At 37.7% G+C, this 26,195-nt stretch overlaps 1 protein-coding gene across 1 annotated transcript in view; it reads left to right on the forward strand.

Annotated features, from left to right (window-relative positions):
• Afg2a (AFG2 AAA ATPase homolog A) overlaps nt 1–26,195 on the forward strand; it is a 130,149-nt gene that overhangs the window by 27,919 nt on the left and 76,035 nt on the right. The window contains exons 10-12 of the mRNA XM_070022556.1: nt 109–263; nt 10,030–10,239; nt 23,468–23,521. Of these exons, the coding sequence (XP_069878657.1) occupies nt 109–263; nt 10,030–10,239; nt 23,468–23,521 (419 nt within the window). The remainder of the gene's footprint in view (nt 1–108; nt 264–10,029; nt 10,240–23,467; nt 23,522–26,195) is intronic.

Here is a 26,195-nt window from a genome sequence, read left to right on the forward strand (position 1 = left end):
GAGCAAAAAAGCTCAAGGACAGCACCCAGGCCCTGAGTTCAAGCCCCAAGACTGCATACATAGATGCGCACACACAAGGTAAATCTTGTGTCCCTTTCCTCATGACAGGTTTCTGTGCTTTGCGTAGTTTCCTGAAGAAGCAGCCTAACCTTCCTGACAGCAAGGTGTCCAGCTTGGTGAAGATCACTTTGAATGATTTCTTGCAGGGAATGAAGGACATCAGGCCCAGTGCTATGAGGGAAGTAGCAATTGATGTCCCAAATGTAAGTTATCTTTACTGCATGCTAACTTTTCTGTTCATTTAAGCTCTGAAAGAATGAGATTCTACAGAAACTGTCTTGCTATGTTAAACTTCAAAAACATTTTAGTCAAAGCATTGTTTATTTGAAATTTTTGTAATTGTGAGATAATTGTGGATCCAATGCAATTGTAAAATAGACACTGTGCATTCTTTACTGTAGTGAAACAAAACTGTAGTGATGCAAAACTGTAGCACAAAATCACAAACAGGCAGTTTGTATTATATTGTCTCTTGATCTTACACTTATTTTTTTACTTATACTCTTGTTTGTGGGTGAGTATTTATTCCTGTACATATGTTTCATATGCTAAAGGTTGTGGCATTGATTACCACAATCAATAAACTGACTGCCAGGTGCCACTGACTCATTTCTGTAATCCTAACTACTTAAAAAGGCTGAGAACAGAAGACTGCAGTTTGAAGCCAGCACAGGTAGCCAAGTCTATAAGACTCTTATCTCCAGTTAACTACCAAAAAGCTACAAAAGAAACTGTAGCTCAAGTGGTAAATCATTAGCCCTGAGTGTCCTGGCCCTGAGTTCAAGCTGTAGTTCTGGCACAGATACAAAAAAGATACTAATTGTACACCACAAATATCTCACACATTGGCCTTTTCTAACCATATCCACCTAATGCCATTTTTAAACTTTTATTATTTCAAAAGGACCATATAGATAGAATTAGCCTTTTGAAATTAGGTTTTTCACTTAACATAATTCCCTAGAGATTTATCCAAACGGTTGGATGTGTCATACATGATTTCTTTTTGTGTGTGTGCTGGTCCTGGGGCTTGAGTTGAGTGCCTGGACTCTGTCTCTGACTTTAATTGCTCAATGCCTCCACTTCTTGTTTTTTTGCAGATGTTTAATTGGAGATGGGAGTCTAGGGACCTTACCTACCTGGGCTGGCTTCAAATCACCATCCTCAGATCCCAGCCTCCAGAGTAGTGAGGATTACAGGCGTGAGCCGCCAGTACCTGGCTGGGTTTCTTTTTTTTTTTTTTTGGTCGATTGTGGAGCTTGAACTCTGGGCCTGGGCTCTGTCCCTCAGCTCTGCAGTTTCAGGCAAATGCTCTACCACTTCTGGTTTTCTGGTGGTTTATTTGAGATAAAAGTCTTACAGACACTCCTGCCCGGGCTGGCTTTGAACCACGGTCCTCAGATCTCAGCCTCCCGAGTAGCTAGGATTTACAGTGGATTTCTTTTAATTTTGCATTATGTTAGCCTCCTTGCTGTTAGTACATTTGAGAAGAGGAAAGCTTTATTTAGTCTCAGTTTTGGAGGTTTCAGATCATTGTTGGTGACTGCATTGCTTTTGTGCATGGCAGTCCTTCATGGTGGAGAGCGTGGAGGGGAAGTTGCTCACCTCCTGGCAGCTGTGGTGAGGTGGAAGAGGAAGGGACCATGGCCTAGAGACTCCCATTGTGTCCTATCACTTAGCAGGGAAAATTAAGCTTTTCACACAGTGACCTTTGGCAGACATAGCCACAGTGGTAGTTTCCCTAATACGTATATGCTTTAGTTGTTTATTCAACACTAGACTTGTTTCTAGTCTTTTACTACTATGAGAGAAGTTATGAACGGTTATTGTATGTATGGAATGCATGACAAGTATGGTTGCTGGGTGATACTTTTTTTTGCAGTTGGGAAATGTCAACGAGGCTGACTTTAGAACAAGCTGACGACATTGTTTCATCAGTTTGTTTTACAAGCATATTATTACAGGACAGCAGGCCACCTTTAGTTTGTGGGCCATGTGTTATGTCCCTCATGACCCAAGTGTGATACAAAGAATAACAAAGAATGAAAGGTGGCCGCATAGTTTTCTTGGGACATGTTAACATTACTAACAAATGGACATTAAGACAGAAGCAATGGCAATATGTTGTGTATGGTATTGAGAAAGAGGTGGACTGTTAAAAATGCTTACATGGAAGGATGTTGGTTAGCCTTGAAGTGAGATTCCCTTTATTTCTATGAGCTACCATGTTTAGTACTTGTTAACTTTTTATGACAACTAGTTATTTAAATTTAGGCTGGGAAACTATATCCTACAGATAGGAAGTTCTCCTAAGGACTTGCCTCTGGGTTGAGGCAATCATTATGGTTTTGATTTTTTTTTGAGACATTTTCAAATTTGATTGGCTCAATTTGAGGGTTTTTCAAAATCCATGTAGCAGAACATACTCATTTAGCATTAATTATTCTACAAATACTATGGAATAATGAATGATTAATGTTGGTTTAATGGAAACTTTTAATATCTCTGTGATTTATAGTCCAATTTTGGGTCACACTGATATGAATACTTTTTTGTAATGTTCATCTTTTTAAAAATTTATTGTGTGATTATAATGGGTCAGATAGATGCTTAAATCATCAGAATCACACATGAACATTTCAGGTGCTGGTTAAAAACTATTCCAATCTGCTATAGAGTTTAAATGTTTAGGTCCTAAACGTACTGTGTGGTTTTAAACTTAAAATTCCTGCCAGTGGAGAATGTGTTTAATCAGTGTCTGTCTAACTCTTGGAATTGCTAAACTGATTCATCATAGGAACTGGTACTACAACTGTGCTTTTAATTGCTCTAATAAAAGACCTTTTTTCCTTTATTTTCTTTTGATAGAATATTTACAATGCATGGATATGAGCCATTTTCCATTTGGCACTTTATTTGGGTTAAGGCCATGGTGTACTGTGATGTTACTCATGAACTGGGGAATGATTAGCACTGGTGAAAGTACTTTCTACAGTGCTTTTTATGTCTGCTGTAAGTTATAAAAATTTTCCTAAGAAGTCAACATTTTTATAATTAGATTCCTAAGTTTTACTTTCCTTGGTTCTGGCTACTATATCTATTGAAATACCGACAAATTATTTTTGCAGAGGGTTTAATAACTTATTTTGCTGTATTAAATGTGTCACATTAAACCTGGGCACCCTGGGTCACGCTTATAATTCTTGCTACCCTAGAGGGTTGTGGTTCAAAGTCAGCGTGAGCAGCAAGTCCATGAGAGTTTTATCTCCAATTAATCACCAAAAAAAAAAAAAAAAATGCAGGAAGTGGAGCTATGGGTCAAATGATAGATTGCTAGATTTGAGGAAAAAACTGAATGACAGTATCCAGACCCTTGAGTTCAAGTCCCAGAACCAGTGTGCATGCATGTGCACACATACACACACAGACAACCATATGCTCCATATTTGTATTTTCAGTAGGTAAGTCCAAATACGCTATAACCATTACCAATGATAAATGGTTTTCTGAACTAAATATATGAAATTTATATCCATTAAGTTTAATACATTTGTACTTATAAAGTCTTATCCAAGCTTTCCTTTTTCAGTTTACATGAAGGGTCAGTTTATCCTTTTTTTTAACTTGGAAATAATTCACCTGTATACTTCTTTTCTTACATTTGGATTCCAGTTTTTAGTATTTGGATATTTGATTCACAGTAATAGTAATAATAAAAAATTACAAAGATAGATTCTACTTTCATATAAACCCAGTTTTATAATGTGAATGGTCACTAAAGCATTAGGACAAGCTATAAAAGCCCAGACTCCAAAATTAAGTTTGGATCCAGGTTAAACTTATGAGTTCAATGCATAACAAATGCCATGAATTGAGTAAATATTCCTGTTATCCTCACTCCCTCATCTCTCCCCTCCCTCTTTCTCTTTTCTTTCTCCTCTCTTTCCCCTTTCTCTTTTTTCTCCCTCCTTCCTCCTTCTCCCTCCCTCCTCTCTCTGTCTCTCTTGTGTTCTCTTTCCTCCCCCTTTCTTCCCCCTCTCTCTGCCAGTCCTGGGACTTGAACTCAGAGCCTGAGTGCTGTTCCAGAGCTCTTTTGCACTGGGCTAGCATTCTACCATGTTGAGCCATAGCTCTACTTCCAGTTTTCTGGTGGTTAGTTGGAGATGAGTCTCACTTGGACTTTCCTGCCTGTACTGGTTTGAATTTTGATCCTCAGATCTCAGCCTGCTGAGTAGCTAGGATTATAGGCATGAACCACCAGTGCCTGGCTTGTTATTCTCACTTTTAAAAGCAACAAACTTAATTATTTGAATAATAAGCTGTCTTTCATTAATTTATATATCCAAGATTTCCTGCTGCATTTTTAGATTAACCTACAACTTGAGAATGTGACTGTCCATTGCATTTCCTAGGATTAGTATATTAGCAGTAAGCTGGATGAACTTATTAGCTTTAATTATATTTAATTCTTCATATACTCTTAGAATAATTACTTGAGTTCCTTTTTTTTTTTTTTTTTTTTTGGTCAGTTGTGGGGCTTGAACTCTGGGCCTGGGCGCTGTCCTTCAGCTCTTCAGCTCAAGGCAAGCATTCTACCACTTGAGCCACAGTGCCATTTCCTGTTTTCTAGTGGTTTATTGGAGATAAGACTCTCATGGACTTTCCTTCCCGGGCTGGCTTTGAACCATGATCCTCAGATCTCAGCCTCCTGAGTAGCTAGGATTACAGGTGTGAACCTCTGGTGCCCTGCTAAGTTCCTATTCTTTAGCAATAGTATACATTATATATTTCCTCTGTAAATTTTTTTTACACACAAATAATGGAGGATTTCTGTGATGTCTTATTAAATAAAATGTTGCTGTTTTAGGAATGGATACTATAACCTGTGGAAATTCTATTAGTTCTGTGCTGATGCTTGGCAAACCTTTGAGGTTGGTTTCTTTTGGTTTTGCTTCTGTTGTCTAGACAGAAGTGAGCTAAAGAGCTGAGGGACAGCGCCCAAGCCCAGAGTTCAAGCCTCATGACCGAAAAAAAAACCAAAATATTTCTTCTGTCAAATCTCAAGATCAATCTTCTTTTTCTTTTTTTCTGAGCCTGGAGCTTGAACTCAGGCCTTACTGCTGTCCCTGAGCCTGTCTGTGTTCAAGGCTAATGACCACTTGAGCCACAGTGCCACTTCTGGCTTTTTCTGAGTAGGTTATTAGAGATAAGAGTTCACGGACTTTCCTGCCTAGGCCACCTTTGAATGCAACTACGATCCTTAGATCTCAGCCTCCAGAGTAGCTAGGATTACAGGAGTGAGCCGCCTGCCTCAAGATCAATCCATCTTGCTAACTTCTTAGACCTTTTAAAGTTTTATGTAGTAGCAATAGTACAGAAAAGCATATTGAGAAGTAGGGGTGTGTGTGTGTGTGTGTGTGTGTGTGTGTGTGTGTGTGTGTGTGTGTGTGTGTGTGTGTGTGTGTGTGTGTGTGTGTGTGTGTGTGTGTGTGTGTGTGTGTGTGTGTGTGTGTGTGTGTGTGTGTGTGTGTGTGTGTGTGTGTGTTCAAAGCTACCACTTGAGCCCCATCTTCACTTCTAGCTATAAGAGTCTCATAGACTTTCTTACTTCAACTGGCTTTAGACTGTGATCCTCAGATCTTTGCCTCCTGAGTAGCTAGGATTACAGGTGTGATACTTTTAAAGAAAGGTGAGATACAGAGGGGTAACAGTTATAAGTCAGGTAATGAGTATATTAGTAGATTACTTTTAGCCAGGAAATATTTTGTGCCAGAATCAAGATGGTAGCATTAACCTTATTAAAAAATTTAGAAACATAGGTCCCATGGTTTCCCTTATTTGCAATAACTAGTATATGTCTGAGACAAGTAGAGAAGGTCAGATAAGTTGATGTTAGGTGAAATGAACCCCAAGATAAGTATTCAAATGTTTTTTCTTTTATATTTATAAGATGATTTCTAATATATTTATAAGATGGTTTCTTTGTTGCTTTGTATGTCCCTTCCCCACAGTATAAACCCTGCTTTCACTGTATTTGATGTTGGTATAATTTGTGGAGAGGAAGGAAAAAAAACTAAATCATTTAAATAGGGATACAGGTGGACCCATTGTAACAATGAGATGTACAAATCGTTATGTTGAAAAAGGAACTTTACAACTTTGGTGGGGGAGGGGAGAGATGGGAAGGGGAAACAAAGGAGGAGGCAACAATGCTTGATAAGAAATGTACTAATTATCTTGCCCATGTAATTGTAACCCCTCTATACAGTATTTTCACAATTTAAAAAAAATTTAGAGATTAATGCTTTCTTTCTTTCCTCCACCCCTCACCCCCAGGTTTAAGGCTTAACCTCAGGGCCTGAGTGCCTGCCTCCTGAGTTCTTTTGCTTATTAAGACTAGTACTTACCGCTTGAGCCAGTTTCACTTCTGGCTTTTTTGGTGCTTAATTGAAGATCAAAGTCTCTTGAACTTTCCTGTCGAGGCTGGCTTTGAACCTCCATCCTCACATCTCAGCCTCCAGAAAATCTAGGATTTGCTTTGTTTTGTTGATCATGGGGCTTGAACATTGGGCCTGAACACTGTCCCTCAGTTCTCCAGCTCAAGGCTAGTGCTCTACCACTTGAGCCATAGCACCACCTTGGATTTTCTGGTAGTTTATTGAGATTAGAGTTTCATGGCCTTTCCTGCCCAGGCTGGCTTTGAACCACGATCCTCAGATCTCAGCCTCCTGACAAGTAGCTAGTATTTCAGCCATGAGCCACCAGTGCCTGGCTCAAGTTGGTTTTTTTCTTTTTTAATATTTTTATAATCTTTCAGTAGTTGTAAAAAGGAGTTACCATATATTAACCAAAACAGTTAAAAATACAGTCACCCCTTTCAATATTCTCACCCACCCCTCCCGTACCACCCCTTCCTTTATTTATCTTAAGTTTAGGCTATACATTGAATATTTTGCCATTCAACAAAGCTGTTTATGTGTACATGTATTTTGTTCTGGGTCATCACTGCAGCATCTTCACATCCCTTTTGTTTTAAGATCAACTCTCTGAAGATAATCACCCAAACATAATTATGTCTTAATTATCTGTATCATAAGCCACCATTATTTCTTTAATAAGCCACCATTATTTCTTCTTTTTTTTAATGTTTTTTTTATTGTGAAAATACTGTACAGAGGGGTACAGTTACATGAGCAAGGTAATGAGTACATTTCTTTTCTTTTCTTTTTTTTTTTGGTCTGTTGTGGAACCTGAACACTGGGCCTGGGCGCTGTCCCTCAGCTCTTCAGCTCAAGACTAGCGCCCTACCACACGAGCCACAGTGCCACTTCCGGCCTTTTCTGCTTATGTGGTGCTGAGGAATTGAGCCCAGGGCCTCATGCATGCAAGGCAAACACTCTACCACTGAGCCACCTTCCCAGCCCATCCATGAGTACATTTCTTATCAAGCATTGTTGCCTCCTCCTTTGTTTTTCCTCTACCATCTCTTCCCTCCCACCTCCTCCACTACACTGCTCCTACCCCCCATCTCCCACCCCACCTAAATTGTAAAGTTCATTTTTCAACATAGTGTTTTGTACATCTCATTGTTACAGTGGGTCAGCCTGTATCCCTATTTAAACATTTTGTTTTTTCCCTTCCCCTCCCCAAATTATACTGACATCAAATATGGTGAAAACAGGGGTTATACTGTGGGGGAGGAACATACAAAGCAACAAAAAAATCAGATGGTACCTTATAAATAAGTTAGAAACAATACCAAGAAAAGAATGGAAGAAAACATCAAGTGGTTTTTTTAAAGCAGGTATTTGTGATAGATCCTTAATGGTTCTCCCTGTACTCTGTCTCCCTTCAAGTGAATCCTGTCCCAAAAGTCCTACTGAAGCACAAATTGGATTATACACACCATTTTCTATACCTAAAATTCCACTGTATGACTCTGACTTGCTTCAGTTTTCTCCTTTAAATGTTTGTTCCTCACACTCTTTATGCTTCCCTCTTTCTCAGAATTTTGCCAGTTTTTTTGGCCTCTGCATGACCATTTCCCTGTTTTTACATCTTATGCATCCTTCTGAGAGTTTGCTTTCAAATTGTCTTCCAGCTGGAATATTTCCTTCCTAGGAGCTGCCAAAGGCCCTTTCTGTTTCTTTTGTTATTGTACTTAGTGTCCTTTCCATTGTACTGTGGTTATTTGAATGTTTGTATATGTTTTAAAATTTTCAAAATTAAAAATAAAAGATGAGAGACAACAGGAACTACCATTCAGGATAACAGGTCCTTTACTAGCTTTTGAGTTACTTAAATCTGGATTCATGTTTTCTTCTATTTTCTAGGTATATTTTCTGATAAGCACATCATTCATATGATATGTATAAAAAATAGCTACTTTATTTTGGAGATATTTCTTATGTCAGCAAAGAAGTTTGAATATACTTCATTTGTATGATAAAGACAAAACCATCAGAAGGACTTGCAGAATTGTTCTTGAAATTAAACTTTGTTAAAGAAGAAGCTTAAGAAATTAAATATGGGCTGGGAAGGTGGCTCAGTGGTAGAGTGCTTGCCTTGCATACATGAGGCCCTGATTTCAATTCCTCAGCACTACATAAGCAGAAAAAGCCGGAAGTGGCTCTGTGGTTCAAGTGGTAGAGCACTAGCCTTGAGCTGAAGAGCTCAGGGACAGCGCCCAGGCCCAGAGTTCAAGCCCCATGACCAACCAAAAAAAAAAAAAGATAAAAAAGAAATTAAATATATAAGCTGGGTACCACTGAGTCATGCCTGTAATCCTAATCTAGGGGGATCAGGTTAGGAGCCAGCTCTGACAGAAAAGTCTATGAGACTCGTACTCCAATTAATTAACAAAAAAGCCAGGCTGGAGGAATGGCTTAGTTGGTAGAATGCCAAACAAAAGACCAATGAAGCAAGTCTTTAGTTCAAGCCCCAGTGTGCTCTCACACACACATGAAAAAGTAATAATAGGAATTAAGTATATAAATTTAAATGTATAGATTAGTGAGGGAGAATGATGGGAGTGGTGACTGATGTGACTTAGATGTTAAATTGTAATCTTGCACAGCCTTTTGAAATTGAAAAATTATACATAGATGGATGAGGGATCCATCTGGGATCACTGACTCAGAAAATTTTCATATAGATGACACTTTTTTTTTTTTTTTGTCGGTCATGGGGCTTGAACTCTGGGCCTGAATGCTGTCCCTCAGCTCTTCAGATCAAGGCTAACGCTCTACCACCTGAGCCACAGTGCCACTTCCGGTTTTCTGGTGGTTTATTGGAGATAAGAGTTTCACGGACTTTCCTGCCCGGGCTGGCTTTGAACCTCGATCCTCAGATCTCAGCCTCCTGAGTAGCTAGGATTACAGGCGTGAGCCACTGGGTGCCTGGCTAGATGAGACTTTTAAAGCAGAAGACAAACTTAATAATATGTCTAATCATGTAAGAAGTGTTTATACAGTACTAAGCAGAAATGATATTTTTAGTATTTTTATAATACACTGATCCTAATTTACTACTCCTAATTTAATGTACTCCTAATTTACTACTTTATATTCTTAAAAGGACCTTCTTAAATTTTAAATGGGTTGTTAGCCCTTGTAATTTCTTTGCTGATGACATGCTTTGTTTTTTGGTTTTTGTTTTTTGAGGTTTTTTTTTGTCGGTCATGGGGCTTGAACTCTGGGCTTGGGCGCTGTCCCTCAGCTCTTCAGCTCAAGGCTAGCACTCTACCACTTGAGCTATATAGCACCACTTCCGGTTTTCTCGTGGTTTATGGAGATAGGAGTCTCAAGGTCTTTCCTGCCTGGGCTGGCTTTGAACCATGATCCTTAGATCTCAGCCTCCTGAATAGTTAGGATTACAGGCGCGAGCTACCAGCGCTTGGCTGACATGCTTTGTTTTTGTTCTCTGTTTGGCCTGCCAAAACTTGCATTTAGAAACTGTTGTGTTTTGCAGGTATCCTGGTCAGATATAGGAGGAATGGAGAATGTCAAGCTGAAATTGAAACAAGCTGTGGAATGGCCTTTGAAACACCCCGAGTCATTCATCCGAATGGGTATTCAGCCACCTAAGGGAGTTCTCCTGTATGGGCCTCCAGGGTGCTCTAAAACAATGATAGCCAAAGCTTTGGCCAATGAGAGTGGACTGAATTTTCTAGCTATAAAGGTAGGCTGTTAATTTTTTTTTTTAATGGTTAATCTATCTCTGACTTCTTTCTACATTCATTTTCTACTTTGGAAAAAGCAGCAGCTAATTTTTTTTTTTTTTAATTGGTCGTGGGCTTGAACTCTGGGCTTGGGCGCTATCCCTCAGCTCTTCAGCTCAAGACAAGCGCTCTACCACCTGAGCCACAGAGCCACTTCCAGTTTGCTGGTAGTTTATTGGAGATAAGAGTCTTACTGAGTTTCCTGCCCAAGCTGGCTTTGAACCGTGATCCTCAGATCTCAGCCTCCTGAGTAGCTAGGATTACAGGGGTGAGCCACTTGTGCCCAGCCTAATGTTTATTTTTATTTGAGGTAGATGACAAGATAATATAGAGAGATGACTGAGAGGAATAACTTAACTAACCTATATAATCATGATACCATGGTGGACCCAGATTCACTTTTCTTGCTTCCTGATATTTCTTATACACATGTGTAATAGAAACAAATGCTTTTGTTTCTGCATTGTGTTAATTGTACTTAAAGACTTTTGACTAAACAAGACTTAGTTGTAAATATGGTAATGAGTTGAATATTTATAAACTGATTTTTTTGGTAAATTTACACTCTAAATTTAAAAATACATTTCAGTCAGAAAATAATATATGCATCATATTTTTACTTAAGTACATAGACACAGATGCATGTGTACTTTTTATTGGCTCATTGCTTACCTTCCATTGCTTGAGATGTATCTTTCTTGATAGATTCATATTTACTTTAGGACTAGATATTTAATTTAATTTTATGCAACAAAATTACAATATCACAATACTATGTATCTAGTTAGCAAATGCATACATGTGTCTGTACTGTAAAATCCATTTCTGAGGATGATATAACAGAAGTATATCATAAACATGTTAAGTGTCAATTTATTTCAGAAACTATTTTAATAACACTAGGCACCTTTTTAGTGTGTAACGAATTGTTTTTTTCTATCTTAGAAAATTGAAATCATTGGCCATTTGAAATCATAAAGTTGGTCAGTTCTTTATTTGTTCTTTAAGAGTCAGTATCTTCAACATATTTTTGGTAATTTTTCTTCTAGAGATTTTAGAAATTATTGGATAGGAGATCATTTAGACTGATTTTTGGTGAACCATGACTGGTTTTAAAGGTTGCAATTTTGATTGTTGGAGTAATAAGTGATTTTGAAATTTTCAAGGACATCTTGATTTTTGTTTGGTCTCTGTCTCTTACCATATGGACATTGTTGTACCAGAATTCTCTCTGCTTTTTATTGTCATCTTTATTTCACTGTTTCTATCTTGTGTATCTCACAGTTGGATATTTATAGTAGAATATTTTCTGTCTATTTGAAAATAAAAAAATGTATTTGATGAGGACCTAGCTCACAGCTTTTTAGATTTGAATCTGAAAGGACACACATATTTTCTTAGAAACTAGTATCTTACTTTTTTTTGTAATCTAATATAATAGTTATAGATGCTACTTAGTATAGCTCTCTGGACAGTCCTAGGATTATTTTAGAAATATGTCATCTATTTTCAATATAAAAACTTTCATAACTTTGAATACAATTTTACTTTTAGTCTTCTACTGTAAGAAAATGGTAAGTGGTTCTTGGGAAGGTTTATCTTACACTTTGTTCATGGAAAATCTAAACATTAACTTGAGTTTTTTTGTTTTATTTTTTTTTGGCTGGTGATGGGGCCTGAACTCTGGGCCTAGGTACTGTCCCTGAGCTCTTCAGCTCAAGGCTAGCGCTCTAGCCACCTTTCCAGCCCCTAACTTGAGTTTTTTTACTTAAAATTTTAAGTGTTCTAGTTACATACAGAAAAGGTAAATGATGTTGAAAAATTATCTTGAGTTCATAACCTATTTAGAAATTGTTACTAGTCCTAATTATCAGTTTTAATGTGTATTTTTAATCTGTATAAAGCCTAGTATAGTTTACAGAAATAGTTTTGATTCTATAAGGAGGATTTTTTAAAGAATAATGGATGTTTATTCTTTCAACTTTATGTTTAAAATTTTTCAAAATAGCAAGTTAGGAACTTTAAAAAAAAGGTCTGATTAATACTTGTGATGAGATTTAAATATTTACACCATTCAGATTATGATGTGGAAATGAAGTCAATATAGTTATTGGTTCATATTACTCATCCTAGATTTAACTTTCTATGCTAAAAACAAATTGCTTTTTGCTTTGAACGTGTATACCTGCTTTCTACAGGAACATAGGTGTTATAATTTAATTTGACCACTTGGAAATAACCAATCAGATAAATTTTGAAGATGATCTGAAAAACATCTATCTTGGAATTTTCTCCTAAGAAATATGTATTTAGAATACATTTTAAAGATAGTGAAACTCCTTAATATTTTTTTACTGTGGTCATTACCTTTGCTTCCTAAGATGAACTGTTTAAATTTTTAACTTCTTTATGGTGTGTTTTTTTTGTTTGTTTTTTGTTTTTGTTTTTGGTCGGTCGTGGGGCTTGAACTCTGGGCCTGGGTGCTGTCCATGAGCTCTTCAGCTCAAGGCTAGCACTCTACCACTTGAGCCACAGCACCACTTCTGGTTTTCTGGTGGTTTATTGGAGATCAGTGTCTCACAGACTTTCTTGCTGGCTTTGAACTGTGATCTTCAGATCTCAGCCTCCTGAGTAGCTAGGAGTATAGGCATGAGCCACCAGTGCACTGCTGATAAACTGTTTTGAGACAAGATTTTTAACATTTCTTTCTTTAAATTCGTGAAAAAAAAACCTTTAATTTTCCCTGTGTATCATTTCTAACTACAGATTAAGAGACACATTTATTCTATTCAGAGTTGAGACTTTACCTTGGCTTTGTGGGCTCTTAAGTATCCTCTGGAATATTTATGTATTTCTGTGCGTATGGTTAAGTTTAGTTTGTCATAAAGGTCAATTTCATCAAAAAAATTTCCAGTTTGAACTTCTTTCTGCTCCTTTCTTGGTTTTGTGTAAACACTCATTAATAAGATCATTAATATAGGATAACTTTTCTTTCATTTGATGAACTGTCTCTGAATCTGGAAGGAGGATGGTAAGGGCTCTGATAAGGATTTTTAATGAGTCCTTTATTAGCAGTATTGGTGAGTATAGGAGTTTTAAGAACTTAGTATGATTTTTATTTTTTGAGAAATTTTTTCTGTATAATTGTCTCAAAGGAATTCTACAAAATACAGTCCATTTTCAAGAAAAATTGTATTACTTAGAACAACACAGTTTAAAGTAATTACTAAAACTCGTTTAACTAGATCTTCTGCCATTCTGTTACCAAAGGTATAAGATAATGTGAATTTGGAATTTTCCAAATTCATCAGGTGCAAGTGGCTCACATCTATAATCCTAGCTATATAGGAGGCTGAGATCCTTTATGACAGAATGATTCCATTTAGATTTGTGTTGCATTTGTTTTTTGTCTTTTTGTTTGTGTTTGTTTTTGTTTTTGTGCTGGTTCTGGGGTTGGAACTGGGCCCTGGGTATAATACCTCAGTTTTTTGGTTCAAGGCTAGTACTCTACCATTTGAGCCATAGCTCCACTTCCAACTTTTAGTAGTTAATTAGAAATAAGAGACTTATGATTTGGGCTGGCTTCGAACCACGATCCTTAGATCTCAGCTTTTTGAGTAGCTAGGATTGTCAGCATGAACCACCAGCACTCAGCTTGTCATGTATTTTAAATCTTCATTTAGGAACAGCACCCTCAATGTTTCCTTTAACAATATTGACATTTTTTGAAGTTGTTGTATAGGTATCCTTGAATATTCTTGGCTTTTTTTCTAACTCCTTATGATTAGGTTTATGTAATTCATAAAAATGATGCTATTCTACCAGGATCTTGAGGGGACAGATAAATAATGTCATGTTATAGTATACTGAACAGGAAACAACAATACAAGTATATAAGTTGTATACTTCAGTAGTAACATATCATTCTTAGTTCAATGACTGTCACAAATGTACAGTGCTAATAAGAGATGTTAAAAATTAGGGGAGGTACAGTGGCTCAAACCTGTGAAATCTCTAGCTACTTGGGAAGCCAAGATGGGGACTTGATGGTTCAAGGCTAGCCCCGGCCTAAAAGTTCTCAAGATTCCATCTCAATGTGCAGTGACACATGTCTGTTATCCCTAGGTACAGAAGAAGCAAAATGACAGGAGCCAGTGCTGTGCTGTGCTTCTGTCATCCCCAGTGACACAGAAAAGCACAGATAGGATTGCAGCCAACATAGTAAAGAGTTGGAGGCATGGCTGATGCAGTAGAGTGACTTCCTAACAAGTATAAGACCTTTAGTGCAATTCCCATTACCTTCCAAAGGAAGGAGAAAAGGGAGGAAGACATAGGTGAGAAGGAAGGAAGGAAGAAGGTTTCTGTAGTATCTTCTGTGAATCTTTGACTTTGCTAAAAATTAAATGTCTATTGAATATCACAAATCCAGGCATGTAGACATTCAGCAAGGTAATTGAGGGCCAAAGACCAGGTAGAGCACTTGCCTCAAGCACAAAAGCTAAACAAGAACAAAACACCCCGAGTTCAAGCCCTAATACCAGCAGGCAGGCAGATAGGTACACACGCAAGTTCACCTGTGGATGCATACACACATATGCACACAGACATACACATGATTAAGTGGAAAAATCTGACTCTTCAGGAGACTAAAGCAAGGAGGCTCAAGAGTTGTAAGGTGGACTACATACTGATGTAGTCCTAATAAACCAAACCAAAACAAATCAAAAGGCTGGCCAGCTCTGAGGCCTATATGATTATAAGTAGAATGAGGAAAGGAGAATCATAGGGATGAGAGTGAATCTGTCACTTAAAGGAGATAGGTCCATCCCTCTGTCCATGATGATAGTGGAAAGTTACTGAGAAGAGTCCCACAAAGAATTTGGCTGGGCAAGTTCAGTTTGGAGCTTTCAGTTGTAATCTGCAAATGTATGTGTGTGTTCTGGGCTCAAACCAAATCACAACTCTAAAAACTTCTCTTTTTTCTTTCTTGGCTACTTTTCCTTTCACCTTGGGTGCATCTTCTAATTTGGACTCTCACAAGGATCTATGTTCAGTTTCAAGCCTTTTATGAATCCTTTTTCTTTCCTGAAACGGACTATTTTCTTTATTGAAAGATGGGAAATTTAGACTAGGTCTTCTCAAACTATTAGGGATTGAATCACTGGCTTCATGCATGCTAGGCAAGGGCTCTTACTAGTTTAGCAACAACCCCAGCTACTATGAGCAACTGGCAGAGCTAAAAGACCCCTTTTGTGAATCTTAAGACTTTTAGAGGGTTCTTGTCATTTAGACTCATCTAGAGTCTGAACCATGTTTTAAAATGTTATTAGCATACATTAGTTTCATAAGAGGAGGTTTCATTGTGCCATTTCCATATATGCATACAAGTAAGTATTCCAATCAGCCTCACCCCTATTTCATACTCCCTTATCTGTTCTTCCTTGAAACAGTTTAATTGGTTTTATTGTGCAATTTTCACAACAAACAACTTTAACCATATTCATCCTCATTCACTCATCTCCTTGTTAATAGAACCTGAAACCTTTTGAATTCTTAGGGTCTTTGTTTTGTTTTGCTTTAATTTTGAAACTCTTCACTTGTCAAATAGCGTGTTGTCTCATTTGCAATAATTGACTTAAATGTTAAGTAAAGACATATTTAATTTCATCACTGTTTGAATGACCATTAGGAAATAACGTGATTCTTGGGACAAGTAGGGATAGTTAATATGCCATTGGTAGATTCACAAACTTATTTAAGACCTGGATTCACTTTAAATTGACGGCAAACATATAGAAGCTGGCTTCTATTAAAAAAATTAATACTGTAGGGGCTGGGAAGTTGGCTCAGTGGTAGAGCGCTTGCCTTGCATGCCCGAGGCCCTGGGTTCGATTCCTCAGTACCACATAAGCAAAAAGAAAAAAGCCAGAAGTGGCGCTGTAGCTCAAGTGGTAGAACACTAGCCTTGAGCTGAAGAGCTGAAGGAGAGTGCCCAGGCCCAGAGTTCAGGCCCCACGACCGGACCCAAAAAAATAAAAAATTAACACTGTATACACTGTTAATATTTTTGAGATGAGCGTCAACTGATAAGCTAATGTATAAACAGATGTCTTGCATATTAAATATTTCATAGTCCAGCTGTGAGTGAAGCACAAAACTTTATAGTAAGTATAGAAACAAAGCCTTTGAAATTTAGAACAAGATTAGAACAAAAGAATACTTTTAGACTTGGAAAAAATATAATTGAAAAGAAACAATATTTTGTTGCTTAGTTTTTATTTATGATAATGAAATACTAGTTTTTGTTAATAAGAATACAGGTGCAGGAAATTATAAGTTAGTGTTACACTTGAAAAATAATTATTAATGTTTTACATCAGAAATAACTGAAAAGTTTATGTTTAAAAACTTTATATCAACTTCTGTACATGTTAAACAGAACTTTGTTTCCTTTTTGTTGGTTGTGGGGCTTGAACTTGGAGCCTGGGCGATGTCCCTGAGGTTTATGTTTGTTTTGTTTTGTTTTGTTTTGTTTCTACTCAAGGCTAGTGCTCTACCACTTTGAGCCACAGTGCTACTTACAATTTTCTGATGTTTAATTGGACATAGGCACATGGACTTTCCTCTCTGGGATGGCTTTGAACTGGGATCCTCAGATATCAGCCTCTGAGTAGGTAGGATTACAGGCATGAGCCACCAGTGCCTAGCAAACAGAACTTTTTCAGATGAGTTCCTTACTGTCTGTCTACTTGTAATTTAGGGAGAGAGACATTTAACTAAGTAATTAATATAATAAAATGGGTCACATTCACAATGAGAAATCCTTGATTTTTTTAATTGTATTACAAAGAAGAAAAAAAGAATGGAGGTGATTAAAATTTTTACTTCAGATGATTGGCAGATGGAAGTAGGATCAGCAAGAAACAAGTTGGGGGTGAAAGATAGATGCCAAATTGGTAATTAAACTAGTCAGTTTGAAATGGGACAGAAAGGTAGATATGACCAACAGCAGTGGTAGCTCAAGAGAATGATAATTTGTAGAGGTGAAAAAAACATGGAATTTGAGAAACAGCTCTAGAGATGATTTATACAACTCAGTAAAGGAGATTAAAAGATTGGTCACCAGTAACAGTTATGTTTATGGCTTATGTATATGTGTATTTGCACATTGCAAGTTGCTTGTTTAATTCTTTCCACCATGTTACCTGCAATGAAATTTCTTTTTTTTTTTTTTTTTTTTTTTTTTTTTTTACAATTTTCAAATCTTTTATTAAAGAAAGAAATTCTCTGGAGAAGAACCTTATTGTCTCACAAATCTGTACCTTTTTAGCTTTATTCAACCTCTGGCAATGAAATTTCTTAAGAAGCCAGTCATTTCATTTTCCCTGAATGAATGAATTATGGGGATGATTTGTTTGTACATTTTGGGAGGAACAGCTTGAATTCTGTTCTTTTCTCTGCCAGCTCCTCTTACCTTTTAGGGTTTTTGTTTGCCTGTTTTCCCAGCATGGTCTGCTATATGTGCTTATGCTGTACTTTTTTTAAAAAAATTAACTTTAAAGATCCTTTACTCACAGAAATGTAATTTGATCTCATGTGAGTTTAGGTTTTATGAGTATATTCCATTCATAACATTTAACTATAGTTATCATTTGGGCTAACTTGCCTTCTCTGGACATTTTAAAACACTGAAAGTTGATTTGAATTCTAATAGCCTAAAGTAGTAAGCCCGTGTCAGACACATTTACGAAGCCCTGGGGAAGACTGGAACAAAGCCAATAGTGATTAAAAAAAAAGGTGAACTATCAAGAGTATGGATATGAATCTTATACTTGAATCTGTGACTGATACGTTGTAAAATAATGAGACACAGCAAAAGAAAAGTGAGGTAAAGTACTTTGGTTGACATTTTTGTTGTTTTGTAAACTTAATAATGGAAATCTTTGAAGGAGTGCTATAAACACTATGCTCAAATATACTAATTTTTGGTACTTAATTTTTGGCAGTTTAAATCAGTGAAGCACATAGGAGCAGGGTATTGTAGTTGCTTACTGGATAAAGTTGAAGTACAAATATATAGTCTAAGGATTTGTGGAATCCTTTTTTTTTTTTTTTTGGTGCTGGTACTAGGGCTTGAACTCAGGACGTGGACACTGTCCCTGAGCATTTTTGCTCAAGGCTGGCATTCTGCCACTGGAGCCACAGCTGCACTTCTAGTATTTTGATGGTTGATAGATAGAGTCTCACAAGCTTTCTTGCCTAGGCTGGCTTCAAATGGTGATACTCAGATCTTAGCCTCCTACTTAGCTAGGATTACAGGTATGAGCCACCAGCACCCAGCTTCTAAAAAAGTCCTTTGTTGATGGATGTTAACAAAATTACTATTTTTAAATAAACCCATGAAACACATGCATTTAAAAAGAATTAGACTCATCCTTGTCATGTGAGCTCACTGCCAGTACCTTTGAATTTGAATCGTTGATATTTACACAGTTTTTTGTTGTTATTATTGTTGGTTTTTTTTGGTCGGTTGTGGGGCTTGAACTCTGGGCATGGGCGCTGTCCCTCAGCTCTTCAGCTCAAGACTAGTGCTCTACCACGTGAGCCACAGTGCCACTTCTGGTTTTCTGAGTGGTTTATTAGAGCTAAGAGTCACATGGACTTTCCTTCCTGGGCTAGCTTTGAACTGTGATCTAGGATTACAGGCATGAGCCACTGGTACCCGGTTCTTACACAGTCTTAATGGGTTCTATCCTTTCTCTTAAGATCTTAGAAGAAACAGAACAATGTAATTTATAGAAAAAATATTGGTCTGGAAAACAAAAGCTTCATTTTTTTTTATTATTTCTGCAGCTTAATTTATTCTAGGACTTTGGTCAGGACTTTTGTATAAGATTTTTCTTATTGTTTTTGTGAATGGCTTACTTGCCTTACATTATTTTATCTTCTTTGCCTGGAAAGTAGTTAAACATTTTAGGATAAATAGCTCCTTTTTCAGCTTTCAACAGTGAAGAAACTGTGAAGCTCAGTACTGTCCTTTCTCAGTTATGTGGTTTCATACAAATCACTTTGCTTCTTTGCCATTAATATTTTTAAAATAAAAATAAAATATTCATCTCAGATAGCCATTAAAAGCAATAAAGAGGATTGATTATTCCATTTATTGCTAGTTTAACAAAATATTTGAGACAGTAACAAAAAAAATAAATCTATTTAGTTCACACTTGTTTTTTCAACTTGTGAGCTTTTAATTCTTATACATCTCTATCTGTATAGAGATGCAGGTTTTGGAAATCTGTTTTAGGCTTGTTGGAGTAAGGGCTTTGCTTCCTTATAGGGCCTTCTGTGGGGCAGGACTCCAGAGTTCAAGCTTATTGCTGATGTCTATATGTTTGTCTCAGCTGTCTCAAGGCTGCTTTGCTGCTTGGTCTGGCCAGTGAGGACCTCTGTGTCTAATTGCTGACTCTCCTGAGACTTTTGAGGGTTTGTAGGGTATCACAGCACTTCCTGCAGTGGGATCCACAGCTGAAGCCCAAATGCCTTTGTTCTCTGGCTCGGAGGATGTTCCCAGTCCTTAGTGTACTGGTACAGCCACCCAGAACTCCTGCAGCCCTTTAAACGTACATGTGTGTGTGTGTATGTGTGTGTGTGTGTGTGTGTGTGTTGTCCTGGTACAGCCACCCAGAACTCCTGCAGCCCTTTAAACATGTGTGTGTGTGTGTGTGTGTGTGTGTGTTGTCCTGGTACAGCCACCCAGAACTCCTGCAGCCCTTTAAACGTGTGTGTGTGTGTGTGTGTGTGTGTGTGTGTGTGTGTGTGTGTGTGTGTGTGTGTGTGTGTGTGTGTGTGTGTGTGTGTGTGTGTGTGTGTTGTCCTGGTACAGCCACCCAGAACTCCTGCAGCCCTTTAAACGTGTGTGTGTGTGTGTGTGTGTGTGTGTGTGTGTGTGTGTGTGTGTGTGTGTGTGTGTGTTGTCCTGGTACAACCACCCAGAACTCCTGCAGCCCTTTAAACGTGTGTGTGTGTGTGTGTGTGTGTGTGTGTGTGTGTGGGTGGTCCTGGTGTGTGTGTGTGTGTGTGTGTGTGTGTGTGTGTGTGTGTGTGTGTGGTCCTGGTACAGCCACCCAAACGTCCTGGTACAGCCACCCAAACGTGTGTGTGTGTGTGTGTGTGTGTGTGTGTGTATGTGTGTGTGTGTTGTGGGGGCTGAACTCTGGGCCATGGCACTGTGTGTGTGTGTGTTTTGGGGGGGGCTGAACTCTGGGCCTTGGCACTGTCCCTCAGCTCAAGGCTAGAGCTCTACCACAGTGCCACTTCTAGCTTTTTCTGCTTCTGTGGTGCTGAGGAATGAACCTAAGGCCTCATGCATGCGAGGCAAGCGCTCTACCACTGAGCCACCTTCCCACCTCCCCCCCCCACCTTTGAACTTTTATTCTGAGTATCCATTATGTCTTTAGTACGTTGGTGGCCTTTGTCTTCAGCATCTGTTGTTGGAGCCCATGCACACTAGCTCACAGCTTTGAAGGCTACAAGTTAAGATTGGGTGACTTCATTGGTTTGCTCTCTGGAAAAGGGTTGCAAAAGTTTATATTCAGTTTCAAAGACACATACCACATTTTATTCTACCAGTAGGAAAACATGGATCATAATCTGTGTTGCCATATCTTTCCCTCTGTGGTTAACTATCCATTTCTTTAAAACAAAAGGAACAGCTGTTCTTAGCAATTTTGTGAAATCTTGCCACACACAAAAAAAGCTTACTATTCTATCCTTGTCATTGGTTGTGTCCCTCCAAAGGTGCTTGTGTCAAATCTCAGCCCCTAATGTAGGGGTGCTGAGAGAAGGTGGGGTCTACTGGGAGCCCGTAGGTAATTGAGAGGATTGCCTTCTGAAGGGATTAGGGTAGCTATGTCGGGTCCCTGAGAGCAGGGGTCATAAGAGCAAGCCTCCGTTTTGAATCAGCCTTCAGCTTCCTGTTTTACCAGGCAATCTCTTGCTCTGAAAAGCTAAGTTTTTTTTTTTTCACATTGCCTACTACAGTCTTATGTTAAATATTTATATCTTTGATTTCCCTCCCTCCAGGTATCTGTAGTGATTCTACCTCTCCTTCCTATATTTTCACACTTATTTCTTTTTTTTTTTAATTGTATTTTATTTTATTTGAGAACATACTGTACAGAGGGGCTACAATTACATGGGCAGGATAATGCATACATTTCTTACCAAGCATTGCAGCCTCCTCCTTTGTTTACCCTTCACTTCCCTTCCCCGCCTCCCCCCTCCCCCCACCCTTCACACTTATTTCTAACAAAGCATTGTCTGTTTATCTTAATACAGGATCTTCAAGCCAGATTAAGATTTCTCTTTACAATTTAAAGATACTGACATTGTGCTTAACAGGGAAGACATAATGAAATCATAATCTTACACTTTTCATTATTGTTTAAATTATCCTTAGTACCATAACTACACTGAATGATGAATATAGAGAAATCCCTATATTCTCTAACCTCTTAGTTTGAGTCAAGGCAAATGATTTAAAAGCTGTATATTAAGTCTTGAGTTTTATTGGATGCTTAAAGAAATGTATTCACTGGATTACTATTTTATATCATACCCTTAACTTCAATGGAAAGTTGTTAGAAGAACAGCACTGGGGGCTGGGAAGGTGGCTCAGTGGTAGAGAGCTTGCCTTGCAAGGCCCTGGGTTCGATTCCTCAGCACCACATAAGCAAAAATCAAGTGGTAGAGTGCTAGCCTTGAGCTGAAGAGCTGAGGGACAGCACCCAGGCCCAGAGTTCAGGCCCCACAACTGGACCCCCCCTCCCCCCAAAAAAAGAACAGCACTGGTAATACAGAGTAGCATATAAATATATTAAAAACAATGACACCACCAAGTTCCTTTCTGATCTTTGTCAGGACACAACTTTCCTAATTAGTTTGCCTTAAACTGAATAAAGGCTGCATAAAAATTCCTTACCATATCCCACTTCCAACAAAAACTCACTCTTTTAATTAAGGATTACTGTATTGGGTGGAGCCTGGTTCTTGTTCTATTCACTTTCTTAATGCCTTTTTCATGCTCCCATTTAGGTAAAAGTGTAATTTACCACATATAAGTGAAAAGTATCAGTTTGCTTATTCAATTTTAGGTACAGGTTGGTGTTGCTTGATGTGGTGTTGCTTGTGCTCTGTCTTGCCATCAGTTATATGTTGACACCCTGGTGCTTTTATGAGCAGTTTATAATTTATACTTTTTGTATTAATGCAATTTTGGATATTTACCACTTAATTTTTTTGTAAGCAGTGTTTCAGCATTGTTTTTCTCTTAAGTTTCCTTGTGTGTCTCTGTGCAAGAGTTATCCTAGCATATCTGTTCCCAGAATAAGTTCTTAAGTGATATGAAAGAACATCCTATATTACCAGGTATTTTGAAATTTATTTTGTCATTTTTTTAAGTTTATACTCATTCTTCAGTAATGCCATTGATATTTCTTTTTTTAAGTTTATTAGTATACATTGATATTAGAAACATTTAAGGGCTATAAGATATTAATAGAGATGACATTGTTCCATTGCCTTATTTTGGTGGGCTTATCATGGAAACATAAGAACAATAATTTTTTTTTTTCTTGGCAGTTCCGGGGCTTGAAATCAGGAACTCAGGACCTGGGCACTGTCCCTGAGCTGCTTTTGCTCAAGGCTAGCACTCTACCACTTGAGCCAAAGTGCCACTTCGGTCTTTTTCTGTTTAGGTGGTACTGAGGAATCTAACCAAGAGCTTCATGCATGCTAGGCAAGCATTGTACCACTAAGTCAGATTCCCAGCCAAGAAGAGTATTTTTGGATTGCTTCATGTACCTAAGGGAGAGGTATCATCTAGTGGGTTTAGATATGATGTGTAAGTAGATTTCTCAGAACCAGCCAGTAGTTAGGCCTGTGACTCTTTAGATGTTATATCTTCATTGGTGTTCTAAATTAGCACTATCACAAACACATCATAACATATAAGTAGTTCATGAATAAAGCATTAAAGCATGGTTTATGTCTGTCTCCAGCCTTTTCTTTGTATTAGCTAAAACACCTTTTTGGTTCCCTTTTGTCCTTTTATGTTTATTTTCATCATCAAAAGAAATATGCATGGTTATGTTTATAAAGACACTCAAGAATTGTTTTCTTTTTGTGCAGGGGCCTGAATTAATGAATAAATATGTTGGTGAATCTGAAAGAGCAGTTCGAGAGGTAAGATTGTGCCTTCCCAGCACCGTGTGTAGGAGGCCACACGCCCTCCTGCAGGCCTTCCATTGTGCTTGGGGTAACAGACTAGGAGATACCCAATTCCAGGTTTTAGTGGCATATTTTTGATCGAGCAAATTTATTTTATTCAAAATACAATTTTTGACTAGCCATAATATTGTTTGTTTTTAATGATCATAATAACTGACATTTATTTTACCTAGTAAAGCTATCATTTCTCTATATGAAATGAAAATGTCAGCATTTATAAAGGAATAAAAGTGATCTCAAAATGACATTTCAGTGCTTTAAAGTAGATAGTTTATATTGAAAAGCTTTATACAAAAAGTTCACTCTGTTGGCTACTTATTTTACATCTGCCTAATGGTTAGGCAATATGTCATCCTTCTAGCTCCTACATTCTAAAGCCAAGTCATTCATTCATTCATCTATTTATTTTCTTTTAAGTGGTTGTACAGAGCAGTTTATAAATACAGTATATCGTGATCATTGTCATTCTTTTCAACATTCTCACCCATCCTTCCCTTGCCCTCCGCTTTCCTCACTCTTCTTAATTTTGTAGAATATACATTGGATTCTTGTCTGCATTTTCCCTCTCTTTTCAGCTTAATTCATCTACCTCTTTCTTCTTGACCCATCCCATCCATTTCAAGAACCTGCTTCCTGGTGTTTTATTTTGCTGAACTTTGACTTTGCTTTTCTAAGGAATTACACAATTTGAGATCTTCTGTCTCAACCATATTTCAGTAATACTTTTGGATATACTTGCATGCCACCCAGTATGTTTACATGGGTTTGTAAGCTCAATGTCACTTCCACATATAAGGGAAAACATGGAGCCTTTGTCTCTCTGGGCCTGACTTACTTCACTTAACGTGATCTTTTTCAAGTCTCCATTTCTGTACAGATGGTACAATATCATTGTTTCTGTACAGATGGTACGGTATCATTGTTTGTTTTTCTTTTTTTTTCCTTTTCCTTTTTTTTTTTTTGCCAGTTTTGGGGCTTGAACTCAGTGCCTACGCACTGTCCTGAGCTGCTTTTGCCCAAGGCTAGGACTCTACTACTTGAGCCACAATGCAACTTCTGGCCTTTTCTGTTTATTTGAGGAATTTTACTGAGGAATTGAACCCAGGGCTTTATGAGTGCTAGGCAAGCACTCTACCACCAAGCCACATTCCCAGCCCAATATCATTCTTTCTAATGGATGAATAAAATTTTATTGTGTAAATATACCACATTTAAGGCTAGTTCAAATTGAAATCAAATCTAAGGTTCCTGGATTTTGCTGATCTTTTTGTAATGTGTTGTTCTTTCATTTGATGAACCTTCTTCATTTGGAGGAAGCTATATTAACTGGCAATGTGCAAAGTCAAGGCACATGGAGTTAGTATATGGATGACAAGTCTTGAGTTTTCTAAGCAGAGATTGATCTGCCTCACATAAGTCCCTATATGCTTACAAAAGATAAGGACAAGAACATGCGAATAATAATAGAATAGATAGCCCTCATTGGTGAAATACTTGAGTACCAACCAGAAATATTAGAGATTTGAATATAAGGAAAATTTTAAGGTTTTTTTTTGTTGTTGTTGTTCTCCCTCCTTAACAGGGTGGCTAAGGGTGGTGGTGCACTCTTAATTCTTAATTGGAGAGGCTGGAGGAAGAGGAAAAGGACCATTCTTGGCAAAGTCAGTGAGACACTATCTCAGGAACAAAATATAATACCAGACTGCTGGAGAGTGGTGCAAGTGGAGCAGATCTTGTCTACAATGGCAGAGATCTTAAATTCAATCCCTAGTACTGAAAAAAAATAGTAGATGGTTACTTCATAAAATAATCAATAATAACAACATGAAAATAGCAATACTTCCTTGTACTAATGGTTTGATGACATTTTGTCTTTTCCTGTAATGGAGATTGAGCTCAGCCTTGCACTTTTCACTTGGCTTTATTCAGCCAATGCTGATGCTTTACCACTTGAGCCACACCTCTACTTTGGGCTTTTGTGTGTGTGGTATATTGTCTCACAAAATTTTCTGCCCTGGCTGGCTTTGAACGATGGTTTTCAGATCTCAGCCTTCTGAGTAGCTAGAACCTAAGCCATTAGTGCCTGGCTTATTTTTAGTTTTTGTAATCATATTGCCCTTGTCTCCAAAAAATGGGTGTGGATTCCTATAGTCTGATGTTGCCTGCTTTGTAGCTTATTTCCCTATAGCATTCCAGACATATTTGTCAATCTCTGATTTTGATAGCTTGATTGGCTTCTGCTTGAGCCAGTCTGTATTTCTCTAAGATGTGACCATTTTTCTTGTCCTAGCATTTCATCTTCAGTTATTTCCCCAGATACTCAGCAAAGAAATGAGTAAGGTGTTAATGTTGACTTTTCAGTAGGAGTGTTTTATATACTAATCTGTGGGTGATTTTCTGGTCTTCTTATTTTAAACATATTGGTAATATTTCTCACTTACTGAGCTTTTGCTGTGTTCCAGGCCTTGGGCTAAGTATTTTATATTCTTTGCTTTCAGTTATTCATTTCTTAAAATAATATTTTGAGTTAGGCTTTTTTTTTTTTTTTTTACTATCTCCATTTGCTAGTTGTAGAAATTGCTGTTGAGGGAAATCAGATTCCTGCTAAAGTTTACCTACCATGGAGTGA

Source organism: Dipodomys merriami, unplaced genomic scaffold (assembly GCF_024711535.1).
Source record: "Dipodomys merriami isolate MVZ:Mamm:240054 unplaced genomic scaffold, mDipMer1.0.p SCAF_15, whole genome shotgun sequence".
NCBI lineage: Eukaryota > Metazoa > Chordata > Mammalia > Rodentia > Heteromyidae > Dipodomys > Dipodomys merriami.